The sequence below is a fragment of the Microcaecilia unicolor genome, chromosome 4 (genome assembly GCF_901765095.1).
Source record: "Microcaecilia unicolor chromosome 4, aMicUni1.1, whole genome shotgun sequence".
Classification (NCBI taxonomy): Eukaryota; Metazoa; Chordata; class Amphibia; order Gymnophiona; family Siphonopidae; genus Microcaecilia; species Microcaecilia unicolor.
The window spans coordinates 174,908,384-174,932,953 of NC_044034.1; the positions used below are offsets into that span (position 1 = coordinate 174,908,384).

A 24,570-nucleotide genomic window follows, 5' to 3' on the forward strand; every position below is an offset into this window, starting at 1 on the left:
CTTTTTAAATGCCGACGCCAGCAGCCTGGATGCAAGGAAGACCAAGTCGCTGCCTTACAAATGTCCAAAGGCAGCACCAAAAAGCGCTTCGCCCAAGGAGCCACTTGCCCTCTAGAAGAATGGTCCTTGACTCCATCCGGCACTGGCTTCCCAGAGAGAAGGTAAGCAGAAGCTATCATCTCCTTAAGCCACCTAGAAATGGTGGGCTTAGAAGCTGCCAACCCCTTACAGGAACCTCCAATGAGCAGAAACAGACAGTCTGAATGTCAGAATTCCTCCGTAACCTTTAGGTAGCACTTCAGAACTCTCTTAACGTCAAGAGTCCATAATCTTTGCTGGTCTTCAGAACTGGAGAAAGAACCTAAGACCGGCAAAACTACCAACAGAGAGATGAAACCGTGATATGCCCTTAGGAAGAAAGGAAGGAATGGGATACCACCACTAGCTCCTTAGAAAACTTCAAAAATGGCAACTTTCAGGAAAAAGCTTGCAACTCAAACACCCTCCTAGCTGAGGTAATGGCTACCAAAAATACTGTTTTGAGCGTCAAATCCTTAAGAGAACAAGATGTCAATGGCTCAAGCGGAGACCTAGTAAGGATGGAAAGAACCATATTAAGATCTAAGGCCGGAAAGATAGCTTGAGAGGGAGGACGAAGGAGAAGTACTCCATTCAAAAAAAGCAACACATCTGGATGACTAGCTAAAGTCTTGCCCTGCACGCGCCCCCGAAGCAAGACAAAGCCGCAACTTGCACTTTAAGAGAAGAGCCAAGCCCTTATCAAACCCATGTTGCAAAAAGTCTAAAAGCTCTGCTACGGATGCATGCAAGTGAGAAATGTCCCAATCAGCGAACCATGACTCAAAAATCTGCCACGTTCTAATATAATTCAGAGACGTCAACCGACGTCGAGATCGAAGCATGGTGGAAACTACCTTGCAAGAGTAACCTCACTTCATCAACCAAGCCCGTTCAAGAGCCAGGCCATAAGACAAAACCGAGCCGAGTCTGGATGAAGAATCGGACCCTGGTCCGGGAGAGTCTGGAAACCGGAGAGAAGAGTCAACCAGGAGGCGCATGAGATCTGCACACCACGGTCTGCAGGGCCAATCCAGGGCTACCAAGATCAATGGGCCTTCGTGCGCCTCGATCCACTGGATGAGTTGCCTCAGAAGAGGCCATGGAGGAAACGCACAGAGAAGGCCCAAAGGCCACGGCTGTAGAAGAGCATCTACTCCCTCCGCTTCAAGATCTTTTCTGTGACTGAAGAAGTGGGGCACCTTTGCGTTGAGACTTGTGGCTCAGAGATCCACAATCAGTAGTCCCCAACGATCCACTATCGCTTGGAATGCCTGCAGAGGAGACCGTTCTGCTGGATCCAGGGTGTGACTGTGAAAATCTGCCTGAATGTTCTCCGTCACTGATACATCTGCCCATGCCATGAGACTCAATGTTTCCTGCTGTAACTGGTGACTTCTCACCCCCCTTGCCAATTGACAAGCCTCCGCCATTGCATTGTCCGTAAAAAAAAGTGTACCGACTCGCCCTCTAGCAGTGAGTGAAATGCTTCCAGAGCTAACCGAATCACCCTGGTTTCCAAGAGGTTGATCGAGTAGGACACCTCCTGAAGGGACCCATAGACCTTGCGAAAACCGCCCCAGGCAGCGGGATCCCCAGCTCTTGAGACTGGCATCCGTTGTTACTACTGTCCACTGAGGCAGATCCAGCTGGCTGTTCACAGCCACCAAAATAGGCTGCTGTGTTCCTTTGCCCGTAGAGGCCATCTCAACTGCAGAGAATCGTTTGTGGAGACCACTGAGACAGGAGGGATAACTGGAGAGACCTCATGTGTGTCCTGGTCCAAGGCACCACCTCTTATCATTGCTGCCATTGAGCCCAAAACTTAATCCTGAGCACAGGAAAAGTGTCTGCGCAGAAATGCCTGAATCTGATATTGTAACTTGAGAATTCTGCTCTGAGGAAGAAAAATCCAACTTTGGGCTGAATCGAAAGACACTCCCAAGTACTCGAGGGTCTGAGATGGCACCAGGTTACTTTTTTTTTAAATATTTTATTTATCATTTTTATACATAGTAAACAAGTATAAACTTGTAAAGAAAAATCCACTATTACAATTAAATCTAAAGATATTATTCATAACACAAATTAAGTATTATAGCTTCATTTAAAGTCCACAACAGGAGTCCAAGATTCCTAAATAGGAGAAAACAGGTAATAAACTTTATAAATCAAATTTTGAGATAGACGAGTTTCTATTCGACTTTACTTAACTAGGAGCTCTCTTAGATGTTAAAAAAGATGACAATTGGTCAGGATCAAAATAAACATATTTCACGGCTTGATAGGAGATTAAACATTTACAAGGATATTTAAGGTAAAAAGTTGCGCCAAGTTGAAGTGTCTCCTGTCTCATCTGTAAAAACTTTTGTCGTCGCCTTTGCGTTTCCCTCGCTAGATCTGGAAAAACACGAGTTTGCAAACCACGAAAGGTTTTTTCTTTATTCTGAAAAAACTTCTTTAAAATCCAGATCTTGTCTGAAGGTAACGCTACTGTGGCCAACATAGTAGTTGGTGTTATCTGTTCTGAATCCGACATTTCAAGAAGGGCAGAAACATCCAATGGTTGCAGATCCATGACCTGCAAACTCTCCTGATACGAATTTGCTTGTATTAGCCAGTTGTCGAAATAAGGATGAACCAAAATTCCGTATTTTCTGAGAGCCACTGCCACCACTACCATGACTTTGGTGAATGTGCGTGGAGCTGTAGCTAGTCCAAACGGAAGCATCCGAAACTGAAAATGCTGGCCCAGAACCGCAAAGCGAAACCACTAGTGCATGGGCCGAATTGGAATGTGCAGATAGGCCTCTGTCAAATCTAGAGCGGTCAAAAACTCTCCCGATGTGACTGCAACTATCACTGAGTGAAGGGTTTCCATCAGAAAACTGGTGACCTTGAGAATCCGATTGACCGCTCCTTCTTTGAAACTACAAAGTAAATGGAATAACGGCCTTGTCTGACTTCTGAGGAAGGAACTGGACAAATAGCCTGGAGTTCCAAAAGCCTTGATAGAGTATTCCAGACCGCGCCCGCCTTGAGGCGAGACCGGCAGGGAGACTCCAGGAAGGCGTCTGAAAGATGCCGTGCAAACTCTAAGGCCCGTCTCGAATAACCTCTAAAACCCACTGATCGGTAGTAATCTAGGCCCACCTCCAATAAAACTGTGTTAAAAGAGCTCCCATAGGAATCAGAGGAAGGACCCACACACCTTCATTGGGCCGGACAGGCTCTGGACTCGAAAGAAGCTCCGTGCTCCCTACCACCTCGGCGGGATCCTCGTAAAGACTGATTTCTCTGGAAAAACCTAGACCTACGAGTCAGAGCTCCTCTTCCTGACTGAAAACAATGGACATCTTGCCCCCGACCAAGAAGTGAGCCCTGACCTGACACTCTAGGCCGGTCTTCCGGAAGGTGAAGGACTTTAGTATCCCCCAGACTGTGGACTAACTTATCCAATTCATCCCCAAACAAAAAGGATCCCTTGAAAGGAAATTTGGTCAGTTTTGACTTGGAAGCTGCATCTGCAGACCAACCTCTCAACCAAAGAGAATGATGCGCTGCGACTCCCAAGGCCATGGATTTAGAAGAAGCACTCAGCAAATTGTATAAAGCATCCGCTAAAAAGGCAGAGCCCATCTCAATCTTAGCTACCTCTTCATCTATAGAAGACAAATCATCCGAAGCTCTGTCCAAGACTCTTTTAGCTCACAAAATGCATGCCCTAGCCACTAAGGAACCACAAATGGCTGTCTGTACCGTTAAGGAAAAGACGTCAAAACTACTCTTTAAGAGAGCTTCCATCCGATGCTCCTGAACATGCTGAAGAGCTGTGCCTCCATCAACAGAAACCGTATTGCGTTCAGTCACAGCTGAGATTACCGCATCCACCATGGGTATTTTAAGAAGGGATTTGTCTAATCTGGAACCGGATAAAGCTGTACCATAGAACTAGCTGGACAAAAAGGAAAATCCAATACGTCCCATGGAGCCTGAATGATGTCTCTAATATCCTGGTGCATAGGAAAAGTTTTCCTTGGACCTCTAATGCCTTTAACCAGCAGATACGACCCTCCAGGACCATTGGCTGCTCATCCTCAAAATGTAAAGTGGTCGCTACCAACGAAATGAGTTCCTGTAAATCCTCCTTGTGGATAATTCTAACAACCGAAGGATCTTCTTCCGGGAGCAAAAATTCTGCACCTGGGTCAGCAGAACCATGGTCCTCCAACAACTGCTGTCCTCCTAACATATCTACCTCTTCCAGAGAGGGCATATCCAAATCTGGATCAGAAGCGTGGTCCTCCTCCAGGTCCCAGGAGCTACTTGCTTTGCTAAGGTTCCTCCTGAAGGGGCAAAAGCAGGACCTGATTTCTTTAATAAAAACACCTGATACATTTGAAGGACAAACTCAGAAGGGAAACCTCCCTCCTGGAGTCCTAACTGCTCTGGCAGCACTTCTGCTGAACGTTCTGCTGACTGGAGCAACAAAAAGGAGGGACGGATGGTCCTCCGAGCCACTAGAAGCCGGCACAATGGTATCTTTTCCCGCCAAGATGGGAGAGCTAACTGCCTCTGCAGTAAGAGCCAAAGGAGCCGCGACCGCTGCGGGAGGGGCCAAGAGAGAAGGGCCAGACACAGGAGAAATTTCTAATGCTGTGCAAAATTTACATGTGCTGCTCACTCCGACTCCCTGACGCTGACAGACAGCGCATCACCGAAGCTTCTATGCCATAGTATGGCTCCTGTGAGATCATTTATTTTTTTTAATGACTAAGAAAACCGCACTACTGTGGTGAAGAGACAAAGGAAAGCCAAAGGACAGGACCAGAACTCCACCTCACAGAAAAAGCATTGGAAGTAGCAATGCGGAATGGAGTGGGATGGGGAGGGATTTTGCAACTATATCAGGAGTTGCTACTCCAGGATGCCAACCAAACCCATACACTACAAATTAGGAAAACGTTCTGGGCAAATCCTTTGAACTCAAGATATGGGAGAAAACACACAAGCGCTTCCTCAAACAATCAATTGCAAGCGATATTGTAGACAACAGTTATAAGATGTATTATAGATAGCATTACGCTCCAGCATATATACAGAACAGGAGATGGAGTGTGTGTGTGGTGGTGGGGGGGGGGGGGGGGGGGGGGGGGGGGTCACGTGATGCAGCGTAGCTGAGCGGACGTCTCAAGACCCGGCTCCGCTCTCGATTCCCCTCATCTTAAAAATTAAACCGTTAAAACTCTCGATATAAAGATCGAAATTGTAAGTGGGTGTGGCGGATGACCTATGCTCCAAGCCAGAAGCTAAGAAAAGGCAAAAAAGGTGGTGAGAGCTTGGTATGCCAGCGAAGCATCAGAGGCCAAAGTCGCGTGTGTCAGAAGCGAACGCTAAAATGGTGGCGGCACAGGAACCCGCGGGGGAGGCGAACCAACCCACAGAAGTCTTCCAGGAACTTATCCATTGTGTCACAGCCATCCTGAAAGACGTTATCCAAGTTCCAGTCCTCGGTGAAGCAAATCAGGGAGGCAGTGGAACAGTAAGCCGAGGAAAGAATTTCCAGGCAGGAGGACAGAACGGAGGCGGCAGACGCCCGAATTGAGGTGTTAGAGCAAAAGTGTGTGAAAATGGCGCAACAGATTGACGATCTCGAAAATCAAAGCCGAAGGAATCATGTAAGAGTCATTGGGCTCCCTGAATCGGTACAGGATAAGGATTTACGGAAGCTGATGGAGTCATGGCTCCCAGAACAACTGGAGTTGCTAGGCCCAGAGAAAAGGCTACAGATCAAGAGGGTTCATAGAATTGGCGCGAGGAGAGAAGGAGAAGGCCGCCCACGATCACTCATAGCTAAAATACTAAACTATGCTGATAAAGAAAAATTGCTGCAAGCGTACAGAAGAAAGAAAACACTGGAGTATGAGGGAAGCAAGATCTTACTCTTTCAGAACAACGTAAGAAGATGGGACACCACTGCAAGCGGCTATTTGAGAAAGGGGTAAAGTTCGCGCTGCTTTTTCCGGCTAAAGTGAGGGTCATGCAAGATAAGGTGATATTCTTCTCGGACCCCAAAGAGCTCGAGAACTACGTGGAGCGCTTATAAGACTTCATCATACGAGGTACAGGACAACTGGCGTGGCACAATAGGATTGAGGGTGTCTATTTCACCTAAGTCCTTAAAGAGAACACGTGGAGAAAACTGGTCAGAGTTTCTTTAAAATGATGCGGAATACTAACCCAGAGGACGAGAGGTGCCACGTTGTTGATGCCTAGTGGAGTTGGAAGGACACGGAGAAGAGCCGGCATGGAATACAGTGCGCAGGAGAGTATGGATGCCGCTGATGTTGACAAGGTTGTTGAGGGCGGCCTCAGCGTGACATGGAGAGCCGAGGACTGTGGAATTAACTGAAGTGGTTCAGAGTTTCCTATTGTTAAGTGTTTGATTGATGCAATTTATACAATGTTTATCCAACTTTCATTGGATTAGATTAGTGGTGATGGGACGGGGGCAGTTAGGAGATATGGAGCATGTAATATCGAAAGAGGAAAATGTTAAATGGGGGACTAGGGTAGAAGATGAGTGCGGGGGAGTTGGTGTTGGGGGAGAGGATGTTTGTGTTAGTATGGATGGGGGTGTGTATGCTAAGGAGTCAGTGTGTGTTGGGAGATGGGGGGAGGGTGGTAGACCAGAAGAGGAAGGATGGTCTACATGGGGGAGGGGGGATGGGAATATGAGGGAGAAGGGGAGGGTATGTCCGCTGCACAGAGGAGGAAGATCCTAGTAGTTCTCCACATAGAGTATAGGAGCGCTTGAGGGGGTTCAGCTGGGAGACCCCTCAGGTGATAGTAGAAAAGTATCAGTTTGTGACAGCAGATTATCAATGTTACTGGTCAATGTCTATTCTTAAGATTGTCACATTGAATGTAGATGGAGCGCACTCGCCGGTAAAAAGGTTCAGAATTCTGCAGGCACTACGCAGGCAACATGCTGATATTGCGTTTTTACAAGAGACACACCTAGGGACTAGAGAACATATTAAACTAAAAGGAAGAGTAGGTGGGGGAACTTTACTTTGCTTCATATAATAACAGACAGAGAGGGGTAGCCATATTAATAAAGAAAAATCTGACATTTGAAATGCATAGGCTATATAGGGAAGCTTTGTCATAGTTGCAGAACTTATTCAGGGGAATAAAATTGCATTATGCAGTATATATGCACCCAACATATTTTCACACAAAGTTTTTGCCACATTAGCAGCTAAACTTACCACATTTGACGAGTACCCGCTTATCCTTGGGGGAGACTTTAATATCACCTGCGACCCGCTCATAGATTGTAAAACACCAAAAAAGCTGGGCAGAGACGAGTGGAAAGGGGGGTATTTTATATCAAATGAACTGGGAGTGATTGATGTTTGGAGGCTTTTTCATTTAGACGAGAGGGAATATGCTTTTTTTTCTCATCCCCATGGGGTCCATGCGCGCTTGAACTATTTGCTTATAGCCCAATCTCTAGTGCAGAGGACTGAGCGTGCGGAGATTGGAGTGCCGGATGTCTCTGATCATGCCTCAGTGTGGGTTCAACTAAGGTGGGGGGAAAGGACGAAGATGCAAAGGTGGAGAATGAACCCAGCGTTGTATCAAGATCGTGCTTTTAATATATATCTTAAAAAAGCTTGGACGGACTACGTGGCAGAGAACAGGGACCAGCCGGTATGTGACAGGGTATTTTGGGAAGCTGTGAAAGCGATAGTGCGTGGTAAGATTATGGCATACACAGTGGCTGCCTACAAAAAGCAAGAGGCAGAAATTAAGAAATTGATGGTTAAGTTGCAAGAGGTGAGGAGAACCCTTGTTCTTACTCCGTCTGATACATCCAGACAGGAGTATATAGAAACAAGGAAGCAAATACAGGCTGTGCTGGATGCTAGGGCATTATATGATATTTGGTTGTATAAATATCGCTTGCACCAGTGGGGCAATAAGACGGGGAAACTATTGGCTTCCTTGATCCGGCAAAGATCTGGGAAAAGTTATATTAAGACGCTAAAGGATGCGCATGGGAAGGCCCAAGCGGGGAGCAAATTTTTTGAAAACATTCGGCTGCCTTCTTTGACAGCAGATCAGACGGCGATCATCAACATGCCGATACAAGGAAAACAGGTGGTACGAATAATAAAGCAGTTGAAGCTAGCCAAGGCGCCAGGTCCGGATGGACTGGGCACAGAATTTTATAAGATTTTGCAGGACCAAATAGTGAAGCCTTTTGTTGCTATGTGTGAGGAAGTGTGGGAATCGCAGAATATGGAAACAACTTTAAATCATGTGTTTATCACAGTGTTACCTAAGGATAAGGATAAGGAGTTGGTGGGCTCATATCGCCCAATTTCTTTGTTGAACCAAGACGTTAAGATGTTAGCGGCAGTGTTAGCAGCTAGATTAGGTGCAGCTAGCTAAGGTGGTTCATAGTGATCAGGTGGGATTTGTAAAGGGGAGATATGCTTCTACAAATATTCTGAAGGTGAGCCGTATATTATTTGAGAACCACGAAAAGGCAGGGGATAAGATCTTGGCCAGTTTAGACGCTGAAAAAGCCTTTGATAAGGTAGTGTGGGAATATTTATTTTGGGTATTACAGCGCTATGGGATAACGGGGGAGTTCCTGGAGTGGATCCAAGTGTTATATAGTAGTCCCACAGCTCAGATTATGATCAATGATACGTTAACTCCCACACTGCACCTGAAGGGGGGGGGACAAGGCAGGGGTGTCCGTTGTCGCCTCTCTTATTTATCCTCACTCTTGAACCACTAGCAGTCAAGATACGTCAAGATCCGAAATTGAAAGAGGTAAGTGTGGGCGGTAGGGGATATCGTATAAATATGTTTGCAGATGATATGCTGTTGCTTATTGACAACGCATCCTCTGGTATTTTTCGAGTAATGGAAATTATTAAGGAATTTGGGGTATTCTCTAGTTTAAGTATCAATTTTGGTAAGTCTGAGGCATTACCAATTAGTGATCCTTGTAGTAGTACCCAGGTTCCTAATTTTCCATTGATCTGGGCTAGAGGAGGGATTAAGTATTTGGGGGTATTTCTCAGCGCGGATGTTACTTGCGTGTACAAAAAAAATATTGTTGGTAAAATAGAAGAGATTAAAAGACTATGTGAGAAGTGGAAAGATCTGCCAGTTAGTTTTATGGGCAGGATAGCGTTGGTGAAAATGGTCTTGTTATCTAAACCTTTGTATCCGCTTCAGATGGTGCCGCTGTGGATCTGCAGGAAAGAGGAAACTTTATACCGAAGTATAGTTACCTCCTATATACGGCACGCAAAGAGGCCAAGAATCTCATTTGCTAAACTGTCGTTGGATAGAGAGCAGGAGGGGCTCAGGCTACCTGACGTTCGGGTATATAATGTGGCAGCGCTCATGCGTTGGATCCACGAAATTCACACAGATCTGTTTTTTCCCCGGGGGGGGGGGGGGGGGGGGGGGTTGGCTGAGTTGGTGTAAACCGCTAAACCCGTTTACTGTACTGGAGGTGGGAAATCTACAGAGTTTGGGAGGGGTCGGGACAAATCCTTACCTGATGGCACTGAGGAAAGCTTGGAGGTGGTGGAAGGACTTGGGAGGTACCGGGAAGGGGGCAGGCCCATTCCTGACTCTGACAGGCAATACAGCATTCCCAGCGGGTTTAGAGGCCTCCGTATTCCATATGTGGAGAGCCCATGGTTGTAGGTATATAGGGGACTTTAGGCAAGTGGGTAGTCAACTGTTCCCAACGTTTGAGCAAGTCCAGCGCACATGGAATGTCCCAAACTCCCAGTTCTTTGCATTTCTCCAAGCCAGAGACTACATTTTGGCAATTGAGAGGCAGAGGGGGGAGCGGGTGGTCTTTGGGCGTTTGGACTCTTTCTTTTTGCAGCTCCCGATTACATTGAATAAATTAGCGCAGTGGCACCAATTTATTAGGACTAATAAGAAGGCCAATTATTTAATGTCATTAGCAGCTGAATGGAGTGGAGAAATAGGCGATGAAGTGACTAAGGAGGAGTTGAGGGGGGTGTTTAGGGAACTTACTAGTGTAACACCAAACACAGCATTGCAAGACATCCGGTTTCGCATTCTGCATAGGGTACATATTTCTAAAGAAAAGGGGAAAATCATAGGGCTATGGGCTGATGATCTGTGTGTTAAATGCAAAGGACACGTGGGCACATTTTTGCACTAATTTCTTGAGTGTCCAAAGTTAGCAGATTTATGGACGGGAGCCCTACGATTCATAGAAGATACAGTACAAAGCGAGTTTGAGTGGTCCTATAGGGTGAAATATATGGGTAGCTCTGATGGCCTGAGAGAAGAGGAGCTGAATGAAGCGAAGTGTAAGTCTATTCTAGTAGCCACCATGCTTGTTAAGAAATGTATTTTGATGTCATGGGTGGAAGAGGCACCATGATGTCATGGGTGGAAGAGACATGGAAAGATGCTATTAAGGAGATGGCCAGTTGGGTGCTGACCTCTCTTACCATTTATTCTCCGTGGGGTCCAGACAATATAGGGATTTGTGGAATAAGATAGCTGATGTGCCTTTGCTCGACCCATCCTCTGGGACTGTGGTGGGGTGACCAAATCAGAAGCAACCAGCGAGTGCACGACAGAGAGAAGTTATGAACAACTATAAGCTAGTTTATTATAGGAGAAACTGTGGGAGAAGTGCATGCGGACAAGGGGAGGAGGGAGTGTGGGGGGGGGGAATTTACAGGTTAAAAAATTTGAAATGTGTCAAGGGTGATCTGTTTTTTTTTTTTCGGTTGTATGAATGGTAGCAGTTCATCATTGTATGTACTAACGTGACTGATTGTACAGGGCATGCTGTCATTGACACCCTATGTGGATCGTTTTGATGCCTTGACTTAAGATATTTAAAAAAAAAAAAAAAAAGGAGATGGAGTGTGGCCAGAGAAATAATTTTCAACAAATCTGATGGTCCTGCCCAAAGCTTTAACTCTTCTGAAAGAGGCTGTGGAGCTAGTCATTCAGATTTTGGTGGTAAGCATTGCCACAGCTTGATGGAATGCTATCTCCTAAATTTTCAAGTACCAGGCTTTATGCCAGAGGAACAAGTTGGTAGTTCAAATCTTTACTGCTTCTTGTATATTAGTGGCAGCGGCTAGGAAGCAGAGGACTACATCAGCTCTCAGCACAATGGTAGTGAAATTGGACTGTGTTTACTTAATGTCTAAACTGACAGTGATCAGATGGAATACAATGACTACATTTCATAAAATATGGGATGCGTACTACAAAATGGATAACTGGAAGGAATAGCCTAAATTAGCTCGAACAATAGTGTTGTGAGACTTTTCATTGACGGGACAATCCTTAGAAATCTCTTCTTTTCTCTTTCAGGATGACTTTCATGGGATGAGGGGTGAGGAGGGGCAGGTAAGGTGCGGGATGAGTTTTATAGTTTTGTATGTTTCTTAGAGTTTCCTGTTATGCTGTTTGCTATATCTTTACGTTTATGATGATAAATCGATCAGTAAAAATAAATATGAGCAAAAAAAAAATGTGTTGACTGTTGCACCACAACGCACAGTGCTCTAATCCATTTAAAACTAAAATTGAACAGTAAACAGTGAAAAATACAAGCAGCTTAATCAGTTAAAGTAGATCAGGCATGGATATTTTTCATGGAAATAATAAGGCAACAGTTTTGGGAGATTATGATTCTAAATACAGGAGCTTAATAAGCACAAGAATTGTTGGCATAGTACCTGAAGTTCCTAATACATTTTGTTAGCAGTGTGGCTGTGTATATACACAAGCAAATTTCTACATAATAACTGTCTGTGCTCCTGCCAAGACTCAAGGTTTGCAGAACCCTGAGGACCCGAGTCACCTGCCAAGAATTAAGGGCAGGTAACTCTGGTCCTCAACATTCTGAAAACCAGTCTGGCTGTTTGTCACAATATTTGCATATATTTGTCTAAGACTTATGGTGATTTACAATTTTTTTTTTAGTTAACTGGGCCGAAGCACAAGATGTTGTATTCCTGTCCCTCAGGACTATCAGGCTGCTTTCCCCTCTGAGACCACCAAAACAGTGCAGAGACTGCAGCTCAAAGTATTAAAAAGAACAAGAGTGGTTATGATATAATATTGATAGGGGTTTGGCAAAGCGTATAACTAACTGTGTTTAAAAGCTTAACTCATCGGAAGTTAGTGATACTTAGTTTGTTGATTGTTCTTTTTAGCTGCTATTTGTTGCTATTGTCATCTTTGGCATTCCACTTTTCTTCATGTTGTTTTAATCAAGTTCTTCCATAAAATAAAAGAAAAAGGACAAGACCGAAGCAACTCACCTTCTCCTCTTTTTCTTCTTTCTCTCCCCACCTTCATCACCCTCATGTTCACTCCCACTGCCCTTCCTCCTCCTCTTCTTTTTTGGCAAATCTTCATCAGAGTCGTCATTAACAAACTCATCAAATTCCCCTGTTTTCTTGGAACGCTGCAAGAATTCACATAATGGGGTGATGCTTAATCGTTTACCAGCTGAAGCAGGACACTATATTCTAATTACAGCCACTGCCAAAGGCCAGAATCTTGAGGAGTCCAGAATAGTGGAATCTTAACATTTCTTAAGTGTACAATGGTATCATCTCTATATAGCCAGTCACTTTGCGGAATATGAATTTCAATTGCATGGATGAATCTCCATGCAAGAGTAAGTTTCTGAAAAACGTATGTAACTCTGCCAACTGTTAATCTAATTAAAAAAAAAAAAAGTTTCACTTAAAATTTCTTCTGCTGATTTCTCTCTCTATACTATCTATACTATGACAGGATGGACAGGGTTATGACCAGGGCCAATGCATGGCTATTACGTGATCTAGGTGAATCTTCAATCTTGTCCCCACCCCAGCATCTCCCTCTCCCTGCCTAGTCTAGCATCTTCCTGTCCCTCCCATTACTGCTGATTTCTCTTTCTATACTATGACAGGATGGACAGGGTTATCTTCTCTTATGACCAGGGACAATGCATGGCTAATAGGTGCTCTAGGTGAATCTTCAATTTTGTCCCCACCCCTCACCCCTGGACCAGCAATCTCTACCCTTTTTCCCTTCCCCCTCCCTTGGCAATTCAACATCATGTCCCCCCCCCCCCCAAAAAAAAAACAAAATATGGTAGCCCCGCATCTCCCCTTTTGGTTTCTCTTCATTCCTTGCCACGGCAGCCGGGTGGAAGTCAGAGCTCAGCAGGCAGACAGCTAAACAACAAGGAAGTGTAATACCTCAGCATATGCATGTGTTGAAGGCAGACACATCCCCACCCACTCCATAACAGAAAGTCTGGGTCAGAGTAGCTGGGGACATAGCAGGCCTTCAGTATTTCCATGTTTAGCTGTCACCCTGCCTGCTAGTTTCACCTGTTCTGCCCTCTGCTGATTGGCATGGGGATGCTTTGACTGCCAGTTACCATCCCCCCCAAATCTTGGCACTCAAGAAGAGCACCTAATTCAGAGCTTCCCAAAATGTGTGTCAGCACCCCAAATGAGATCACAAAACCCGCATTTGTGGTCATGACCTGAGTGAGCTCTCCATAACTGCATCATTATTTGGCACGTCAAAGGGTGAACACAATCAAGGGTTATAGCCACAAAAAAATTGATAAGCACTGACCTACCTAATGGAAGCACTGGCCCTGCTTATGGCCAAGCTTTTAGCCAATGAGTAACAAGAAGAAAAGCATGATCAACTATTTCATAAAATATCAACAAATAGGTCTGTATGCCATACCCGTCCTCCACCTCCCCTCTTCTTCTCCTTTGGACCTTCCACTTCTCCTGTGAATGTCAGAAGGCTCTTGGTTTTCTCCACATATTGGGCTCTTTGCTCCAACAGCTTCTTCTGTTCTTCCTGTTCTTTGAGGCGCTTTTCTTCCTAAATTAGTACAGTACATACAGCATAGTAGCAAACAGCAGCTGTAAAATATTTCTGCTGGATTACCTCTTTCAATGTATATATTTCATTTCATTATCTGTCAGAGTACTGTTATATTTCAGACTTACAAATCTTCACTGATAAAGGCTCCTACCAGCACTGCATTGTATAACGCATATATAAATAAACAAAATTGTATAGCTAAGGAAACTATTCTTCTATCAACATGCTAATTAAAAAAACAACAACAATATTGTCATCATTTTCATAGTCTTATCAACCTTATCCTGTTTGGCAAGGTAAGATTATTAGGAAAAATGTGTTTATTTTGGGGTTTGTTGGGATTAAATTATTATAACTGAGTTATAATACAATTGTTTTAAATTGTTTATCATTATAGCACTGATTTTAATAGGAATATATATTTTATAGTATGCCACTTTGAAGACTGATAGTGGATAAGTTCACAGATTGGGGTGTACCAGAGATGTGTATTTATTAGTGAGCATTTAGGGGGGGGGGGGGGGTTAATGCTCCTTAAATGTAGTGCACGCCAAATCAACTTAACATGTGTTAACCTACAAATTAGCATCTATGAATTTTTTTTTAAGCTTATCAATTGCCTTGATCTGTAGAGCTAAAGCGATGCACGAACACACCAGGGAAACACAATCAGTAGCGAGGAAAGAACCACATTTTAACATTATGCATTGCTTATTACTGTATTAATCAAAGATGATATCAAGAGAAATATAGTTCTGATATTTAATTACACTAGTGAAAATGTAAGCCTTATTGCTCACATAAGCAACCACAATTGCTTAGATCACTTTCTAAGATTTTATTTCCTCAGACAATTGTGGCTACAGACAATGAGCTTGTCAGTATTGTAGGTAATAGTAATTAAACTAGTATTAGTTAAGAGTTCCAACACAGTCTGTTTATCTTAACAAAGACATTTATCCAAATAGACTGTGTTGGAAAGCTTAACCTACAACTAGTTTTCTTATTATTACCTATAAAATTAGTATTAAAAACTTTAGCTGAAAGCAAAGACTTCAACAGACTTCCTGTATTCAAGGAAAACTTATCACCAGCCGAACCCAGAACTCTTAACTCTACTGCTACTTCCTGTTACCGCATAGGCGGGACATGGCAGAGACAAGCCAGACACAAGATTTCCGGGGTCGGCTGGTGATCAGTTCTCCTCGAATACAGGGATCCTCTACAAGTAAATTTGGGCAGATCCTCTTGCAGTGTGCCACAAGGTAAGTTCTCCCCCTGTCTGGTACTGTTCGGGTTACTATGTCAGAGGTCATATTCTGGGCAGCCTGATCAGGCCCTTTTGTTGGGGGGCTTTGTCAGGGCCTATATTGTGGGCAGGCCGTTTTGACAGTGGCTGTTATGCTGGGGGCTATTATGTCAGGAGCTTTTTTGTTTGGGGCTTTTTTGTCAGGGCTATTTTGTGTGGGAGCTTTTTTTATTGGGGCCATTTTGTCGGGGCTATTTTGATGGGATAGCAGTTCTAATAGTCGTATTGTACAATAGTTCATTAACTTTATTAATCATAGATATCCTTGGATGTTGACAAAGAATCTGATCATTGATGACACCCGTGTGTGGCTGATTTTTTCTCCATGGACAAGCAGGATATAAAATTGACAGCTCCTCCCTCCTCCACCACCTCCACTTTAATGGCTGAATTCCTCTCTATGCCATTGCTACTGCAAACCTCTGATATGGCCAACAATTTGGCACTAGAGGCTGCAAGAGCTTCCAAGCAGCAGCAGCAACAACAAATAATGAAATCTAGCATCTGGTTGGCGAATGGAGGAGGAAGAGAGAAAAGAAACAGAGGTGGTATCTGTTGTCTCACTTGGGAAGGAAGAGAGAGGAGTCAGCAGTTAATTGGAGGTTGGCTAAAGAGAGGACAAAAATAGCTGGCTGGGAGAAAAGGAGAAGGCCAGCGACTGTCTTAGAGGGAAAAGGAAAAAGCTGCTGGCAGCTGGCTGGAGGGTAGCATGAAAAAGGAAGAGACCAACAGAGGAACTAGGGGAAGAGAAAGGAGGAGGCCTACAACTGAGATGAGACAGGGTGAAAAGGTAGACGTGGCAGCTTGTGGGGCTGGTATCAGTAGAACTGGAAGAGCTTAAGGAAGAAATGGGGGCAATACAAGTCTATAAAAAAGGAGAAACAGGCTGTAACGCAGAAGAACTTGTGAAGAGAAGGGAAGAAAGTCAGTGGAAGAAGAAAAAAAAAAAGCAAAAGTAAAACAACTGAAGAACTTGGACAACAAAGACTAGAAAACTGTCCTGAATGAATTTCCGTTAGCAACAAGAGCATCTGAGACAGTTAAACCACCAAGACCCTGAAGCAGCAGTAAGAAATGCTGGCCATCATCGGCGAGGGGAGAAGAAACGAGCTCCAGTAGTAGAAGCTACAAGTGTCGGTAGCAAGTACATCTGAAAGATAAATGCTCTTTCAGTCTCGAGAGCGTTCTATGCATATCTAACCAATGTAACTGTTGATACAGCATGTATTGTATGAAAGTCATATAGCAATTAAAGCAAAAGTCGCAATTAGTGACTTCATAGCAATTTCGAAGGTTCTTTTGGGCCAATGATGAACATAGGATCATTTACGATCTGTTTAAGCTCCAGTAGATTGTACTAATCCAGGAGCTCTGTGAGGCCATTTTTTCCTTTGTTATAAGTGGTTTGATATCACTGCATCTAAGCATATTTTCATCACGTGGAAGGCACTGACTGTTTATATCTAGCGATTGTGTGTTGTTCCACATCCTAATTTAATTACGTTTAGTGGTTACTATTTAAAACTATATTTTTTAAAAATTAAATTAACCTATATGCACATTAAAGCAATTATATCTAAATGTATACAAATAAATCACAGAAGGTGCTGCAGTTGTCTCATCCATGGCACAGAATCTACCTCAGATCTAGTAGGAAAGGAACATATTTAATTACATATAGATTTCAAAAATAACTTTTATATATATTTGTAAGCAGATGTAGCCCATTACATAAAGCTCTTTTTTACTCAACCATTGTCAGCAAAGGAGAAAGTAACAACATATGATGGACCCTCTAATGTGAAATAAATAACTTCCTTTAGTAAGTGTCTCGGGATATCTTCCTTTAAAAGTTATAAATAAAACACTTGAAAACACCCCCATAATAATACAATTCAAGAGGATGGCAAAAGAAACCTGTTCTTTCATGAGTTTCTGCCGCAGCATCTCCTTTTCTTGCTCTTGTTTGGCCCGCAGTTCCTTCTCCTCTTCATCCTGCTTGCGAGCACGAGCCACATGATACTGTGCCTGGCTCAGTAAATCAGAGCACTGCCTGCTCATGCCAGTGGGGAAAGAAAGTGGTATAGACCATTATATCACATGGCAAATAAATGGCTTCACTAAAAATTGATTTAAAATCTCCTCACTCAAAACTAGATTCATACATTTTACTATTAAGATGACATAAGGCACGACACGTAAAGACATATATACTTTAGGAAAAAGGCAAATGTCAGCTTTTAAACATCTATTTCAGCAAGAGTCTGCTTATACAGTCTTCTATACAGAAAAGATTATTGCCACCAGCTGTGGGGTTGTAGGGCTTCTTTTCCTAATCACAACTGTAGGATGGGAACAGTAAGATTAATTATTATACAGATGATCAGAAGCAAACGCCAGCGCTACAGGCTGTTAGCGCCATACTAGCGCCTGCGTTTGCTACCTCCTCATGATCGGAGTCCCCGAGCACGAGAAACAACGCGCTCGAGGGCTCTGAACGCAACTAGCATGCAAATGCATGCAAAACAGGGCTCTTAGCGCAAATAGCATGAAAATGCATGCTAAACCTATTCATCCCCAGCGACCAGTGTGCCAAAAATTGGGTCGCTGGCCGCGGCATACCCTACGCCAGCTCCAAGCTGGCATTAGGGTTTGCAGACCATTGGGGAGGAATGGTGACCCCTGTCCAGAATGCATTTGCATGTTAGCAGGCCCCCATTCCCCCCAACGAAGCAACCCCTCGCCCAGGAACCGACGACCCCCCAGTAATAGGGGGCTGGAGGTCCAGCGGACCTCCGGTCCCCCCCCCCCCCCCCCCGTTCAGGGAGTGCTGGAGATCTGGTGGGTTTCCAGCCCCCCCCCCCCCCAACTCCCCCTCAGCATTTCTAAAAAGTCCTTGGTGACCCAGTGGGTGACCGACCCCCCCCCCCCCCCCCCCCCCCCCGACAGGGGGGCTGGAGATCCAGTGGACCTTTGGTCTCCCCGACCCAGTTCAGGGACGGCTGGAGATCCGGTGGGTTTCCAGCCCCCCCCCCCCAAACCCCCCAGCATTAGCAAGAGGTCCCTGGTGGTCCAGTGTCAATCCCCCAACCCCCCCAACTCCCTACCTTGAGTTGGAGGTAGCCTGCCTCCCTCCTCTTCCTTCGACACCGCCTGCACAATGGCGGCGCCCAGCCCTGCTCAGTGTATCCTGGGATGCACTGGGCGGGGCTTCACACCATATAAGGCAGCGTCGAAGGAAGAGGAGGGAGGCAGGATATCTCCCTCCTAAAACACTAGGGGGGTAGGGGGATTGACACTGGACCACCAGGGACCCCTTGCTAATGCTGGGGGGTTGGGGGGGGTCTGGAGACCCACCAGATCTCCAGCCCTTCCTGAACTGTGTCGGGAGGACCGGAGGTCTGGTCGACCTCTAGCCCTCTGCTGGGGGGGGGGGGGGGGGAATCAGTCACCCACTGGGCCACCAGGGACTTTTTAGAAATGCTGAGGGGAGTTGGTGGGGCTGGAGACCCACCAGATTTCCAGCCCTCCTTGAACCTCCAGTCCCTGTTTTGCCTTGTTCGGGGCAGGGGTAGTTGGGATCTGGTGGTCCCATGGACCTCCAGCCCCTGTGTTTCACAGGTCTGGGCTTTTGACAGCCCAGACCTGTCAAACAAGTGCGGGAGGATTGTGCCGAGCGCAAGCTCAGGCACAATTCTCCCAAACTTCTACCCCATGATCAGAGATAATTGTGTGCTTAAATTTGCATGTCATTATCTCTGATCATAGATCTAATAACGCCCCGTGCTGTTCCAGCGCTATTTTTAGAGCACTGTTTGTAAGTGCGGGGCTTTTGATCATCTGCTTGTATGGTAGGAAGCAGTTGATTTGACTACATCAGCAGCATTAGCCTGTCCATACATTTCCAAGAGATGTAGGAATCCAGTTTCAACCTTGATCACAAAGGTGGCAACAAACGATCACCACACAAGCAAGTTTATCTGAAGAAAATACACTCCCCTTTATTCTTTTCAACCAAACATGCTTTGGAAAATACACATTTCATTTCAATTATAATTTTATGTTCTGCTCCTCTACACAGGTGGCTCAACTAGAAAGACCAATTCTTACCTGGCTTCAGTAGCAGCAAGAGCCAAATCAAATCTCATCTTGTCTCCTACTTTACTTAAATAACTGAAGTACCTAAAAAAAAAAAAAAAAACACATAACACGGAAGAGAACAAAGGATACTTGAGATGAAGTTCAACTCGCTTGCCTACAAGAGAAGAGTAGCCTAGTGATTAGTGCAGCGGATTTTGATCCCGGGGAACTGGGTTCAATTCCCACTGTAGCTCCTTGTGACTCTGGGCAAGTCACTTAGCCCTTCATTGCCCCCAGGTACAAAATAAGTACCTGTATATAGTCTGTAAACCGCTTTGATTGTAACCACAGAAAGGAGGTACATTGTCCCTTCCCCCCTGTCAAGTTACGATATAAAAAAGCAATAAACACATTCTTTCTACTGCTTCCAGGCGTCACTAAATTTTCCAATAAGTGTGTGTTATCCACATGGATGCAGGATTTCTATAAAAGAATTGAAAAGATTCTAGTCTCCCTCAAAACAGAACCTACAGTCATCTCTTCTAAACAATGACAGCAGTTTGCATTTCCATGAAAAATGATTGCTAGCATGACATTAAAAAAGAAAGGGAAAAAAAAAAAAGCTAAATGGGTATGACATTTTTTTTATATAACCATCCTAAGGCATGAAAAAACCCACTAGTAGCCAACTGATCTGGTTGATTTGGGAATTCTGTCTATGAAAGACACCCTGCCAAGGAAACAAAAAGAGGACACATTACACTTAGCTTTCTCCTGTTATAAACTGAAGAAACAAATAACTTTTCTTGCTTCTATGATACAACAGATGAAAATGACCTCTGAACAAAGCACAGGCCAGGTTTTACAGCATGTCTTTACCTATGGGCTAGCTCCAATTCCTTTACAGCATTCAGTACTTCTTTCAGGTTACTTTTTTCATCTTTCAACACTGACGTTGCCAAACGCTGAAGCACGAGGGCCACATTGAACATAAGGACGGTATCACTGGGTGCTACATGTCTAGCCTGTGCGAGAAAGGACCCACAGCTTTGAAAGAATCTAAAATGGATACTGAAGTTATGAAAACATACTGCAGACCAGAAAATCTCATTATGAAATACAAAATATGTAAACACAGAAAGAAAAAACTTTTAAAGTTTACCTTCAGCAAAGTTTGCTTGCACTCCTGTAACTTGCCACATTTGAAGAGAGCCCGAGCCAAATACAATAATACCTCTGTGTTCTGATGCTTATAAAACTTTCTCAGGCAGTTTTCATACTGTATGAGGTACAAGTGAATTGAACAGATATACTTTAATAGCTTGCATTTCTTTGGATTAGGCAAATATGCAAAAGTCTTCTCTTCCATTTTTACCTCACACAAGAGCTCCCCTTCACCTTGCAAAACACTAAGAAAAAGTCTGAAGCAAATTCCCACTGCACCATTATTCAACATATTGTGGCACAGGTGTCTGGCCATTTACTCTACACTTCTAACATCTGGGAGCTGGGGGGCGAGGGTGGAAAGCAGAATGAAACTTATCCTAGGAAGTGAATTCTCACCCATCACAAAGGTATACTGAAAGGGGAAGACCCTAACATGCACTATTAAACAATCCTAGACTGGTTCTTTTTTTCACAAGTTATCCATATAAGTTCTAAATTTCTCTAGAAACTGTAAATTTCTTAAATGGTATAGTTACCATCTGTACAGCACTGATGTATTGTTTCTGCTCAACGTAGATATGGGCAAGGTTTAGCCATACGTCACTGATATCAGCTGTTGCTTCTCTCACTTGGGCAAAAACATCTCGAGCCTCTCGAAAATATCCTTTGTGTGCCAAAACAGCACCTTAGGGAAAAGAAAGATAACATACAATTTAAATGGTAAGAAATAGGCCTTCCATCTAGTCTGCATTCCCCCATATGTCTCGTCTTCTCCAGCCCAGTAAGAATTGTCTCAGCAGTGGCGTACCTAGGGTAGTTGACACCCGGGGCCGGTCATTTTTTAACACCCCCCTCCAAAATCCAGTACTAGGCATACCGAGAATACAAAACACTCAGGACCTATAGAGCAATTCTACCATACCATAAGCAGTCATTTCTACGAGTCACACAAGGAAAAAGAAGCACTGACTGCCCGAACCGACTGTCGCGTCGGGTATCCTGCTGCAGGCAGTAATGAGATGTGAATGTGTGGACAGATGACCACGTCGCAGCTTTGCAGATCTCTTCAATAGTGGCTGACTTCAAGTGGGCCACTGACGCTGCCATGGCTCTAACATTATGAGCCGTGACATGACCCTCAAGAGCCAGCCCAGCCTGGGCGTAAGTGAAGGAAATGCAATCTGCTAGCCAATTGGATATGGTGCGTTTCCCCACAGCCACTCCCCTCCTGTTGGGATCAAAAGAAACAAACAATTGGACGGACTGTCTGTTGGGCTGTGTCCGCTCCAGATAGAAGGCCAATGCTCTCTTGCAGTCCAATGTGTGCAGCTGACGTTCAGCAAGGCAGGAATGAGGACGGGGAAAGAATGTTGGCAAGACAATTGACTGGTTAAGATGGAACTCCGACACAACCTTTGGCAAGAACTTAGGGTGAGTGCGGAGGACTACTCTGTTATGATGACATTTGGTGTAAGGGGCCTGGGCTACCAGGGCCTGAAGCTCACTGACTCTACGAGCTGAAGTAACTACCACCAAGAAAATGACCTTCCAGGTCAAGTACTTCAGATGGCAGGAGTTCAGTGGCTCAAAAGGAGGTTTCATCAGCTGGGTGAGAACGACATTGAGATCCCATGACACTGTAGGAGGTTTGACAGGGGGCTTTGACAAAAGCAAACCTCTCATGAAGCGAACAACTAAAGGCTGTCCTGAGATCGGCTTACCTTCCACACGGTAATGGTATGCACTGATTGCACTAAGGTGAACCCTTACAGAGTTGGTCTTGAGACCAGACTCAGACAAGTGCAGAAGGTATTCAAGCAGGGTCTGTGTAGGACAAGAGCGAGGATCTAGGGCCTTGCTGTCACACCAGACGGCAAACCTCCTCCATAGAAAGAAGTAATTCCTCTTAGTGGAATCTTTCCTGGAAGCAAGCAAGATGCGGGAGACACCCTCTGACAGACCCAGAGGCAAAGTCTACGCTCTCAACATCCAGGCCGTGAGAGCCAGAGACTGGAGGTTGGGATGCAGAAGCGCCCCTTCGTCCTGTGTGATGAGGGTCGGAAAACACTCCAATCTCCACGGTTCTTCGGAGGATAACTCCAGAAGAAGAGGGAACCTCCCTCCACTCCTCCCTATTCCGTGCAAAACAGGACTATTACACCCAATTGACCAATTCTCTCAGCTCCAACCCTCGTCGTCTCTTCACCACCCTTAACTCCCTCCTAAAAGTGCCCCCCGCTCCTACTCCCCCTTCTCTCTCTCCTCAATCACTGGCCGACTATTTCCGCGACAAAGTGCAAAAGATCAACCTTGAGTTCACGACCAAGCCACCACCTCCTCTTCACCCTTTAACCCTCTCCATCAACCAACCTACCCAGGTCTCTTTCTCCTCTTTCCTGAGATCACCGAGGATGAAACTTCCCGCCTTCTTTCCTCCTCGAAATGCACCACCTGTTCCTCTGATCCCATCCCCACCAACCTACTCAACACCATCTCCCATACTGTCACCCCCGCCATCTGTCGCATCCTCAACCTCTCTTTCTCCACTGCAACTGTCCCTGACACCTTCAAGCACGCCGTTGTCACACCTCTCCTCAAAAAACCTTCACTTGACCCTACCTGCCCCTCCAACTACCGCCCCATCTCTCTTTTACCCTTCCTTTCCAAAATACTTGAGCGCGCTGTTCACAGCCGCTGCCTTGACTTTCTCTCCTCTCATGCCATCCTCGATCCACTTCAATCCGGCTTTCGCCCTCTGCACTCGACAGAAACAGCACTCTCTAAAGTTTGCAACGACCTGCTCCTGGCCAAATCCAGAGGTCACTACTCCATCCTCATCCTCCTCGATCTTTCCGCCGCATTTGACACTGTCAACCATGATTTACTTCTTGCCATGCTGTCCTCTTTTGGGTTCCAAGGCCCTGTCCTCTCCTGGTTCTCCTCTTATCTCTCCCACCGCACCTTCAGGGTACACTCCCATGGATCTTCCTCCACTCCCATCCCACTATCTGTTGGAGTTCCCCAGGGATCTGTCCTTGGACCCCTTCTCTTCTCAATCTACACCTCTTCCCTGGGCTCGCTGATCTCGTCCCATGGTTTTCAGTATCATCTTTATGCTGATGACACCCAGCTATACCTCTCCACACCTGACATCACCGTGGAGACCCAGGCCAAGGTATCGGCCTGTTTATCCGACATTGCGGCATGGATGTCCAACCGCCACCTGAAGCTGAACATGTCCAAGACCGAGCTCCTCGTCTTTCCTCCTAAACCCACTTCTCCTCTTCCTCCACTCTCTATCTCTGTTGATAACACCCTTATCCTCCCTGTCCCATCTGCCCGCAACCTCGGAGTCATTTTCGACTCCTCCCTCTCCTTCTCTGCGCATATCCAACAGACTGCCAAGACCTGTCGCTTCTTCCTCTTCAACATCAGCAAAATTCGCCCTTTCCTCTCTGAGCACACCACCAGAACTCTCGTCCACGCTCTCATTACCTCTCGCCTTGATTACTGCAACTTACTCCTCACCGGCCTCCCACTCAGCCATCTATCCCCCCTTCATTCAGTTCAGAACGCTGCTGCACGTCTTATATTCCGCCAAAACCGATATACTCATATCACCCCTCTCCTCAAATCACTTCACTGGCTTCCGATCAGTTATCGCATACAATTCAAGCTCCTCCTCCTTACCTACAAATGCACTCAGTCTGCGGCTCCTCACTACCTCTCCACCCTCATCTCCCCCTATGTTCCCGCCCGTAACCTCCGCTCACAGGACAAAGCCCTTCTCTCAGTACCCTTCTCCACCACTGCCAACTCCAGACTCCGCCCATTCTGCCTTGCCTCACCCCATGCCTGGAACAATCTTCCTTTACCCATACGCCATGCCCCCTCCCTACCCATCTTCAAATCTCTGCTTAAAACTCACCTCTTCAATGCTGCCTTCGGCGCCTAACCACTCGAGATATATAAAATACCCCAAT

At 45.3% G+C, this 24,570-nt stretch overlaps 1 protein-coding gene across 1 annotated transcript in view; it reads right to left on the minus strand.

Annotated features, from left to right (window-relative positions):
* The window catches only part of CTR9 (CTR9 homolog, Paf1/RNA polymerase II complex component), a 280,854-nt gene that overhangs the window by 74,658 nt on the left and 181,626 nt on the right, over positions 1–24,570 (minus strand). Inside the window, exons 16-22 of the mRNA XM_030200983.1 lie at positions 21,124–21,272; positions 20,583–20,699; positions 20,300–20,445; positions 19,451–19,522; positions 17,258–17,393; positions 13,885–14,028; positions 12,450–12,595 (exon numbers count right to left, since the gene is read on the minus strand). Of these exons, the coding sequence (XP_030056843.1) occupies positions 12,450–12,595; positions 13,885–14,028; positions 17,258–17,393; positions 19,451–19,522; positions 20,300–20,445; positions 20,583–20,699; positions 21,124–21,272 (910 nt within the window). The remainder of the gene's footprint in view (positions 1–12,449; positions 12,596–13,884; positions 14,029–17,257; positions 17,394–19,450; positions 19,523–20,299; positions 20,446–20,582; positions 20,700–21,123; positions 21,273–24,570) is intronic.